At 34.7% G+C, this 10,837-nt stretch overlaps 2 protein-coding genes across 2 annotated transcripts; one reads left to right on the forward strand and one right to left on the reverse strand.

Moving 5' to 3' along the window:
• Positions 1-6,184: 6,184 nt before the first annotated feature.
• Positions 6,185-10,552, forward strand: LOC127125575 (co-chaperone protein p23-2). The gene is made up of 6 exons (XM_051054355.1): positions 6,185-6,344; positions 8,893-9,076; positions 9,481-9,637; positions 9,804-9,832; positions 9,939-9,984; positions 10,315-10,552. Exons 1-6 carry the CDS (start codon positions 6,340-6,342, stop codon positions 10,347-10,349), a joined length of 456 nt encoding a protein of 151 aa, XP_050910312.1. The 5' UTR covers positions 6,185-6,339; the 3' UTR covers positions 10,350-10,552.
• LOC127125566 (bifunctional UDP-glucose 4-epimerase and UDP-xylose 4-epimerase 1-like) lies at positions 6,867-8,349 on the reverse strand. The gene has a single exon (XM_051054344.1). It carries the CDS (start codon positions 8,044-8,046, stop codon positions 6,994-6,996), a length of 1,053 nt encoding a protein of 350 aa, XP_050910301.1. The 5' UTR covers positions 8,047-8,349; the 3' UTR covers positions 6,867-6,993.
• Positions 10,553-10,837: the final 285 nt, after the last annotated feature.

Here is a 10,837-nt window from a genome sequence, read left to right on the forward strand (position 1 = left end):
ATACTGGTTCGCTTATAACACAAAGCTACTCCAGTCCACCCGGCCAAGGTGATTTCGCCTTCAACAAGGACTTAATCCACTAATCTTGAAAGATTACAAACAACACCTAAGAGAGAAGAAAATCTCTTAGTCTTCTCAAGTCTACTGACTACAAAGAGTCACTTGAGGAAATCAAATAAAAATTAGATACAAGATATGTAATCTAGAGTGCTTCTAAGAAAGCAAGTATTACAAGCTTAAGAACAGATTTTTCACTTAATAAGCAAAAGCTTAGTGAAATTCTTTGAGAGCAAAGATGATTTTCTTGAGCGTGAAATAATTCAGTATAGTTTTGGCTAGTTGATTTCTTGTTACTGAATGTTGATTGCATCTCTATTTATATATGAGTTGGAGTAGAGTTGAATCTGGTGGATATTAAACTGAGTTTACTCCATCACTTAAATAGCTTCTGCAGTTTAACTTTTCATCTTTGAAGTGACTACTTACCACAAGTAGTATCTTTTCTCTTGGAAGCGGAGATTAACGTCTCTTTCTTAATCAGGAAATCCAATTGAAAATCTTTACTTGTCTTCAACATTACTCTTTCATGATTAGCAAATCCATAATCAGAGTATTTGTGTTTCTGGAGAAACTAGGAATCTTGCTTCTGATGTTGATCTAAATAGATTCTTCAGAGGGCGTTGTTCAGAGTCAAAGTTTCTTGAACGAGATTCCACTTCAGATGCTTCTGATACTTGAGAGTTTGTATCTGATCTTGTTGTGCATCTGATGACATCATCAGATTTATTTCTTCTTTCTTTAGAACCCTGCACACTTAGAAACTTTTCGTTAGGGTGCCATTTTTGGTTTCATCCTTTGTTATCATCAAAATCAAGGAATCTGTTGTAGAACAATTTTTGTTCTTACATATCGATCTTGTAAATCTTTCCATAATTATGTTGCATTATCAAAGAAAATGGTGCTCTGAGCAGTTTGAGGATTTAGGGTTCTGGTAATCCACGACAATACCATCTTTTATTGCAGCTATTCCAAAGTTCGAAGTTAACATTAGTCAAGGATGGTTGTGTGATTGAATCATTAATGAAACTGAGTTTGATCTTGGACAACAAGACTCGTTTCATATATTTATTCCAACTGTGATGATTTGGATTATTGAGCGTTGGTGCGACGAGAACAACATCAGGGTTTTCACCGTGAAGGTAACAGGGGATTAACTGACACTTCCATATTCTCTTGAAAGTGGTTACTATTCTCAAGGGGCCTATGATCCAGGCTCAATACTTCTAATACTTCAACCCTGAAGTTGAGAAGAGGGAACCTCATATTTACACAAATACTAAAGACATATAGCTTTTTACTCCATACACGAGCTTGCTCTAAACCTACAACATACCTTAAATCTTGAATTACTCGAAGTTGTTATGTATTGTGTTTTTAACAATTATAACATTCATATATTAATAAAGAAATCTTGAATTATAAGCTTAAGTTTCAAGTTGCACATTATATTGTTGGTGTAATAGACTGATATAACACAAACTGATATTGTTGAGTATGTTTCTAGCTAGAGGAAATTTCAGTTTCTCTCATGGGCATTCTTAATGTAAATAATGATTCCCGTGAGCTCAACAATAATGGATTTTTGGGTTCCAAGTTTGACACTAAAATAACCTATATAAGCACCAATGATATTTCTATAAATGCCAACAAAAGAAAAGTTGGTTTGATTTAAAAAGGATCCATCTGTGTTACATTTTATCCAAGGAGCCATAGGAAGATTCCAAAAAATTCTCTGATCTGAGGATCTCTATGATGGTGTGTCTGCACTTGAAAAACTTTGAGGCCGAAGAGGGTGAAGAGTGGTTACATGTAACACCTGAGGGCAAGGGAGTGGTTGTCTGTGCACGAGACATGGCAATGAGACACTCCTGGAAACTTCTAGGAAAAAACCCAATTCACATTGGAATGAGAGGGATTTTGAGGCTGTTTATATATAGGACTGCATGATTGAATGAATACTTATAAGGATTAATTGGTACTATATATACCAACAAGATGCATATTCTTTTAGGTAGCCTAACAGATAAGAACTTCATAGTTAAACGTGCTTGACTTTGAGTAGTATTTGGATGAGTGACCTTCTGTGAAGTTTCCTGGAAAGCGTGTGAGTAAGGATAAAACATGCTGAAAAAACCCGTGTTGGTTTGTGAGATCGGCCGGTAATCTTGAAAGTAGTCTAAGGCATTACAAATGGTATCAGAGCATACCTCTCCCAGTACGATGTGGTCTGGGGATGAACCAAGCGGAAGCTGGTGGACATGTAACACTCGAGGGCGATGGAATGGTTGTCGATGCACGAGGCATGATAATGAGATAATCCTAGCAGCTTCTAGGGAAAAACCGAATTCACATTAAAATGAGAAGGATCTCGAGGTTGTGTAGGTATGAGACTGCATGATTGAGGGAATACTTATAAGGATTAATTGGTACTACATATACCAATAAGATGCATTTTCTTTTCGATAGTCTAACATATAAGAACTCTATAGTTAAGCGTGCTTGACTTGGAGTAGTATTTGAATGGGTGACCTTCTAAGGAGTTTCGCGAAAAGCGTGTGAGTGAGGACAAAGCATGCTGAAAAGACTCGTATTGGTTTGTGCGGTTAGTCGGTAATCCTGAAAGCATCCTGGGACGTTAAGGTCTACACTTGAAAAACTTTGAGAATTGAAAAATATAAGATAGAATGACCTGTTGCAAGCTTCCTGTTAATACCTAGTTTTAGAATAGAAAAATCCAAGATAGAAGGACCTGTTGCAAGCTTCCTGTTAATACCTGTAAGAGAAACAGAAGAAATGATGTCAAAGATAATTTATGTTTGAGACATCTTCTTTATGTTGAACCATAAGTTGTTTATGTAGTGCCAAATGCTTTTGAAAATAGCCAAGATTGTTATAGCTATAACCAAGGAACATTGGAGAGCCCAAGTTTTTTTTTACAAATGTTCATAATTTAGGAGAATGAGGTAAAGTCAACTGTGTGTTGGATGATGTTTTGAAACCAATTCCAAAGATTCTTGGAGAAATAACATGACACAAACAAGTGCATATCAGTCTCTTGAGATCTGTTGCATAGAGAACACAGTGAGGGCAAGTTGCAGCCTCTACAAGACAACTTATCACCTGTAGGCATTTTCCTTGGATAATTATCCAAGCAAGAGTAGAGTGTGAATGAGGGATAAATATGTTCCAAATATATTTTGACCATTCTTTAGGTTAAAGAGTGGTATGCATGAATGAGTAAACATTTTGAAGGGAAAGCTCACCTAAAGTGGAATGCTGCCAAATAAGTCTATCTTATCTATTTTCCATGGGAATGGTTGTTTAAGCTAAAAGGCCAAGAAAATAGGGAAAAAGGAGTTTCAGGTTTCCGGGGATGTTCCAATTCAGGCTTTGTATATAATCTTCAGCCTTTGATTGAAGTTTTTGGGTAATATGAAAAGGAATGTTGAATCTTCTGTCCGGTTTTTGTTCCAAAAGTTAATTTTGCTGCAAATTCCTAAGAGCCATTTGGAGTTGGACATGAAATTTTGTAATTGTGGCTTAATTACACTCCAAATGGGTGAGAAAATATGGTAGTCTTCTTTTTAGGAAGACTACCCACTGGTCATTCGAGTTAATCATTTCCCAACAAAGCTTAATATTGGAAGAATCATTGAGATGTAAGAGGGATCTTAAACCAATCCCACCACGGGAAATAGGAGAACATATTGGTTTCCAAGCAACAATCACAAGTTTCTTGTTGTTCAAGTTACATGTCTAAACAAAGTTTCTGAACATAGCTTCCATCTCCTTCAACATCGATTTTGGCGAATAATATATGGTTATTGATTAAACCAACATGCTGTGAATGGCACTTGTTTTGAGTTGAATCCTCCCAGCAAAAGAGAGCAGGTTTTCCTTTCAACTATCAAAGTTTATCTTATCTTTTTCAATGATAAGTTGAAAGTATAACTTTATAGGTCGTCCTTTAAAAATAAGAACCCCTAGATACAATAAAGGAAGATAATCAATGTTGAAATCAAGAGAAGAAGAAATATGATTCATTATAGTCTGAGAGGTGAATCCTCCATAAATTATATATTTGTTAGGGTTGATAAATTTCCCAAAAGTTTCAGCATATCTAGCAAAGAAATTTGAAAGATTTTGAGTGTTGGAAGGAGAAGCAGTGCGAAAAAGCATGATGTCATATGCATATAAAGAGTGTGAATGGAATTGATGATGCACAATACCCTTGATCAATTGTAGATGGTTGGTGTACACAAGGTTGGGTATGCCTCTACTTAAAACTTCTTCTACAACCCAAAAGATAAGAGGGGAGAGAGGCCCCATTGCCCCACTCCTCTAAAAGAACAAAAAAACCTTCAAGTTTACCATTGATGAAGATAGAAAGCTTGGTAGATTGGAGAATAATGTGAGTCCAGTTACATATCTTAGGAAAAAAACCAAAGTTGCTCAAGACCTTGAGGAGAAAGTTCTATTCCAAGGTATCAAAAGCTTTCGTAATGTCAATTTTGATGGACAAGTTTCCATGAAAAGATTTATGGCATAACATATTAATTATCTTAGAGGTGAGGCAAATACAGTCTTTGATATGTCTTTGATGAATGGAAACTCTTTATTCAGGTGAAATAATTTGGGGGAGCACAAAGGGCAATTCTATCAGCTAGGACTTTAGAGATAATCTTAAACTTAAAATTAGCCATGACAATAGGTCTAAAATGGTTTAAAGTGTCAACGTTGGAGGGTTTTGGAAGAAGAACAACATTGTTTGAGTTTGTGTTGGGGAGTAGTTTACTTGATGTGAAGAAATCAATGACTGCATATCAGACATCAAGCTTGATGATTGGCCAAAATTCTTGGAACAAAAAGCCTCCACACCCATCAGGTCCAGGTGAACTATCCCTACTAAGGTTAAAGACTACATCCTTGATTTCTGCACAAGAAATGATCATATAGAGCATGTTGTTGGTGGTGTCATAAATGAGATGTGAAATGACTTCATTTACCAGACCATTGTCTTTTGTGTCTGAGGACTTGATGAACAAGGAAATGAAATGACTGATGATGTGAGTGTTGTTTATAGCAGGGTCAGTGATGACTTAATCATTAACTCTAATAGAGACAATAACATAATAATGTATGTTTATAGAAAATAATTAATGATTTTTCTTTGCAATACACAATAAGCTATATAATATTTTTTAAAATTCAGAACATGATCAATTCAATGAAGATATTGAGCTATTGAGTCACTAATCGACCAGCGAATCAATGATCGTACCACATAGTTGTTGATCAAATATATAAAATAAAATAAAATAAATTTAATTGACATAAATTGTGATTATAAATTTGAAAAAAAAATGCTTTTATAAAATCTAAACAAATTTTCAATACACGCGCCCTAATCAAACTTAAAAACTCAAAAGATAAATATTAAATATGAAGCAAAATGTAACATTAAAATTACCAACGATAACAATAATGCAAATAGAAGTAATAAACTATACAATAATAATAAAATTAAAATAACAAGAATTAGTACTATACAATAATAATAAAATTAAAATAACAAGAATTAGTACTATACAATAATAATAAAATTAAAATAACAAGAATTAGTACTATACAATAATAATAAAATTAAAATAACAAGAATTAGTTCTATAATAAAGAGTGAGATTTATTATGAGAGAGAAGAATTTGAGGTGGATTAGTGGATAAGAATTAGTAAATTCTAAAAATTTCATATTTTAAATTGAGAGAAAATATTGTTTTAATTTTGGATTTTTTTCACTTTTGCAAAATATGTTAGTAAATAAAAGTACAACTTGCTCATTCAAACAAATTCTCCTGTTCAAACAAATACATCGGATTATTTGCACATTCGATACTTTAATCTTTTCAATCCATTCTATCCTTGATTCACCGTTGGACGGATGTGACCAACCGAATTGAATAGGGTTGAAAAACATGGACCTCAATCTAATATTAAACTTATGAAATTATACTTTGAATCAAATACATTAAACTTTTTTTCTTATATTTTAGATAGAAGGATTTCTCACTTTATGTCAAATTAACAAAGTGATTTAAAATTGTAAAAAAAAGAAAAAATATTTTTAATTTGGGTTTTAATTGTTACATATTTTTATTTTTATATGTTTCAGTAGTATTCCTTAGTATAAATAAATTAAGGAACAAAAAGAAAAGCGAACAAGTGAGACAAATCCAAACACTCCCACTGTATTCACTTCTCCACTCCCCAGTCTGCGGAAAATGAGGTTATTTCTTTCTCTCTTTTTCGTTTTACTTTTGCTCAAATCTTAATCTTTTCTATGTTCTTCTGTGAAGAATAACTATGCTTACTTGCACTGTTGCTTTGTTTTAGCTTTGCCCCATTTCAATTTGATGCTATTATTGTCTTTGCTACATTTGTTTCAACCATCTAAATCATATCTTTTGTAATAATGAAGAACAAAAAATGATTTTTTTTGATATATTGTTGACTTATTTGTTTGTAAAAACCATGTGAAGTTTCAATATTCATAGTCATTTAAACAATTTATGTTTATTAGCTAATTGAATGTTGGTTTTAAATCGCCATATTTGATATTCGCGATGAATCGCATTCAAAGACTGCTGTTAGGGTTTCAATTATGGGTGCATTGTAGAGACATTTGACACCTTTGTGTTGCGGCTTAGATTGTAGTCATACAACATTTTGTAAAACCCTATTAGGTTTCAGTATTTTGATTTTTGAGCCATTTAAGCAATTTAGTTTTATTAAGTTATTGAATGTTGGTTTCAAATAGCGGAGAATCGCATTAGAATTAGAGTTTGACTTAAACAGGCTTCAAGTACACTTTAACAATGGGAGACCTATTTGTATACAAAATATCAGTAGACGAGTAGTGTATTTATCGAGCTGATTCAAGGCTTCCCTGAGTAACCCCACGGGTTGTTCTTTGCCCAATTCCATTGGTCTCTGCACATCTCCTCCACACCATATTTGGCCTTCCAACCGAGTTCTCTCTCTGCTTTCTCTGTAGATGCATAAACCTCTATAGCATCTCCTGGCCTTCTCGGACACAATTTCAATGCGATTTTCTTACCAGAAGCTTTATTAAATGCATCAACCATTTCAAGCACAGATGTACCACGACCGGTTCCTAAATTATAAGCCGTACAACCTATGTTTTCCGTTGTGAAAAGCTTTCTCAGAGCAGCAATGTGACCATCTGCTAAGTCCATCACGTGGATATAGTCCCGTACCGCAGAGCCATCCCTTGTAGGATAATCATGACCGTACACATTGAGCTCAGGTAATCTTCCAACGGCTACTTGCTGTATATAAGGCATGAGGTTATTTGGGATGCCCCTAGGATCTTCGCCGAGTTTACCACTTTCATGTGCCCCAACTGGATTGAAGTATCTCAGTAAAATGATTCTCCATTCCGGCTCAGCTTTCGAAATATCTCGTGCGATTTCTTCAAGGAAAAGCTTCGTCTGTCCATAAGGGTTCGTTGCTTGTAACTCAAAATCCTCCACACATGGCATCTTTTTAGGTTGCCCATAAACAGTTGCAGACGATGAGAAAACCATGTTTTTGCAATTGTGCGTAACCATTACTTCATAGAGATTGATGGTGCCAACAAGATTATAATCAAAATATCGACGAGGATTTGCAACACTTTCACCAACTGCTTTTAACCCAGCAAAATGAATCACAGCATCGAATTTAGTTTTTGAGAAAAGTTTCTCCAAATCATCTTTATTCCTGAGATCTCCCAGTGTGAATTCAAGATTCTGTGAAAGGTTTGGACCAACAATTTCACGAACACGGTCCACTGCTTCCATAGCAGAATTATCAAAATTATCAATGATGGAAACATTAAACCCATCTTTGAGAAGCTGAACCACGGTGTGAGCGCCAATGAAACCGGCCCCACCGGTTACAAGTATCTTTTGCATTGTAGATGCCATATCTTGGAATCAGAGAGATAGAGGAGAGGCTTGGGATTTTGATGTTTTGAAGAAAGTGATAGATTTGGAATTTGAGTTTTGGATTATATATACAGTAATGAAATATTATGAATTGCTATTTTTGGGTAATGGACAGAAAATTGGGATCTGGAGTGATTTTGTTAGTTTTTAATTTTCTTTCTCTCTGGAATCCGCTTTTGATTTGTTAAATTTGGCGCGCATCTAATTTAAGATAAAATTAGTAATTCTGTTTTGTAAGTAGGTTCCATTTTTAGCTTCTAGATTGGATTCCTAAGTAAGCTTCTTTTCAACTGCCCGTCGCCACTAGGCTATTTTTTTTTTATATAGAATTAGACCAACATCTAACTTTAAGATGGTATCAAATACTATCGACCGGGTCACGGGCCACCCACTATTTATATCCACACGCTAAGCTCAATAGTGTTGGCGTGAGTGTTGTCGATGGTGGAGAGCCAAAATCTTGCCATACCGTGGCACTGTTATAGCGGAAAAACCCGCAATATCGGTTTATATTTATCATTGCGGCGAGTCCAAAAACCACCATGTATATCCGTCATAGCGACCATGGCGCCGCTATTTGATAACACTGGGCGTGAGGGGTGTATTGGGAATATCTCAAATTCCACATTGGTTATCGATAAAGTATGAAAATAGTTTATATCGAGTGACACCCCTCACTTTACTAGCCGGTTTTGTAGAGATGCGTGTTAGGCCAAATTCTAGTTCTAATAGTTGTGGCTCAGATTGCGATTACATATATTATTGCAAAACCCTATAGTTGAAAAATTATTTTCCCCCCTAATTTGATTTTTTGTTTCTGTGTAGTCGCCATCCTGAAGTTCTGTGGGCGCAGCGTTCCGATAAGCTTTACCTAACTGTTTCTCTAACTGATGCCAAGGATGTTTCTGTGAAGTGTGAGCCTCATGGTTTGTTTACTTTCACTGCTTCTAAGCTTCAACATGAATCCTACAGCTTTACCTTAGAACTTTATGGATCGATTGAACCTGAGGCGAGTGATCTTTTATTGAGTTACATTTGAAAATTGTAATACTATTATTGTTTGATTCTGCGCATGCATGTTGTGGTTGTATTATTTCATAGTTTCAAATTACAGTCCGCAATATAAAGGTTTAAGAGGCCTTTGAAACCGCGTTGTGATTGCAATTGCGGTCACATTTGTGTGCATTTTTCCACAACATCACGGATTGCATATCGTGTCTTTGACTCTTTCACTTTACCAATTGTGGTCCATAATATAAAGGCTTAAGAAGCTTCTGGAATTACATTGTGATATCAATGATTGCATATCGAGTTTTTGACTCTTCCACTTTACCGATAGTTTCAGTTTTTTCCATATCTAGTTTTGAAAAAGGTAGATGGCTCTGTCTGTAAATTTGTCATTGTGCTGTGTAGGGCTGTAAAATAAAATCGAGCTCAAGAAACATATTATGCTCAATTCAGAAAGGACAAAGAGGTTGGTGGAAAAGACTACTGAAGTCTGAAGAGAAACCTGCTCCATACCTTAAGGTTGATTGGAATAAATGGTGTGATGAAGATGAAGAATCAGATTGTAAGCTTTCGTTATCATGCATAATTATTTGATTGGCTTTTCAAAATTTAACTCTAATTCAACATGAGTATTTATATTGGTTCAACAACCTTGAAGATTAAAACTAAATCAATTACTTGTGAGTATTACACTCTACTGATTAAAGTTTCTATTGGAATTATTGCAGCTGAGTTGATATCTGACGACGATGGACGGGTAAGTCAATGTTATTGCTCGTCACATGTAATTTTGAGTTGTAGAGTTTAACAAACCTCCAACTCCAAGTACTTAATCTTATACAAGGCAACTTGTTCTTTTGCAGTTTGCTGGCGAAGATGATGAAAGCAGTGATGATGAAGGAATGTTATGTAAGTGAATCAGTTGCATCTCTACTTTAGTTACAGTGATTCTTTCAATTGCTTGCCAAAATGATATTATTGGTAGTATTGATGTTAATGTAAAATATTTGTCACGGTTAAACTGTAGTTAAATATAATAGGGTTCATATTTGTTGTCATGATTGAATCATGACTAACCTACACCGGGCCTCAAAAAACTTAAGACAGCCCTGTCTCTGTTTGGATGAACAACTTCATAAAGCAGATATTCCTATAGCGTAAGCGCTTATCTTACAATTTGTGTATCAATTGTGCTCTTCTTTCCAACTTACACATAGCATAAATGATTATCATTTGCAGATCTCCCTGACTTGGAAAAGGCTAGAGGAAAGTGATTCATAGAGTAGTAACAAAAGTTGAAGAAGCTTCAAGGAGATGGAATCACATGGAAGTTTTAGATAGGTGCACGGATAGACTACTTTACAAGAAACACAGATATTGTTGTAGCTATCCTGTATTGTATATATAGAATCTGAAAACAGTCTTCATCTTGTTTGATTACTTGACAGTAATTCTAGTAAGGTTTCTTTGATGTGAATGCTAGTTGCATCATAATCTAACCTCTTTTATTGAAAATATGTTTTCTGAAATTATACAACCTTGACATCCATTATTGTTGATTCAAGTTTTACCTTTGAGTGCAAATCTACGTTTTTATTTATATATACCATCAATGTAAGGAGTTTTTACACCTAATCACAACTGTTAGATCATTAGAAAGATGTTTGATATTTATCATAATTATCTCTAAAGTTGTGTAAATTGGTTGTGACTAGGCATGGAATATTTATCATAATTATATCTAAAGTTGTGACGAATGGTT

Source organism: Lathyrus oleraceus, chromosome 1 (assembly GCF_024323335.1).
Source record: "Lathyrus oleraceus cultivar Zhongwan6 chromosome 1, CAAS_Psat_ZW6_1.0, whole genome shotgun sequence".
Lineage (NCBI taxonomy): Eukaryota > Viridiplantae > Streptophyta > Magnoliopsida > Fabales > Fabaceae > Lathyrus > Lathyrus oleraceus.

Coding starts and splice junctions, on each gene's coding strand:
- LOC127125575 (XM_051054355.1), top strand. Junction 9,833..9,938: donor TATCTGACGACGATGGACGG/GTAAGTCAATGT, acceptor GTTCTTTTGCAG/TTTGCTGGCGAAGATGATGA. Junction 9,985..10,314: donor TGATGATGAAGGAATGTTAT/GTAAGTGAATCA, acceptor TATCATTTGCAG/ATCTCCCTGACTTGGAAAAG.
- LOC127125566 (XM_051054344.1), bottom strand. CDS start 8,046: ATGGCATCTACAATGCAAAAGATACTTGTAACCGGTGGGGCCGGTTTC.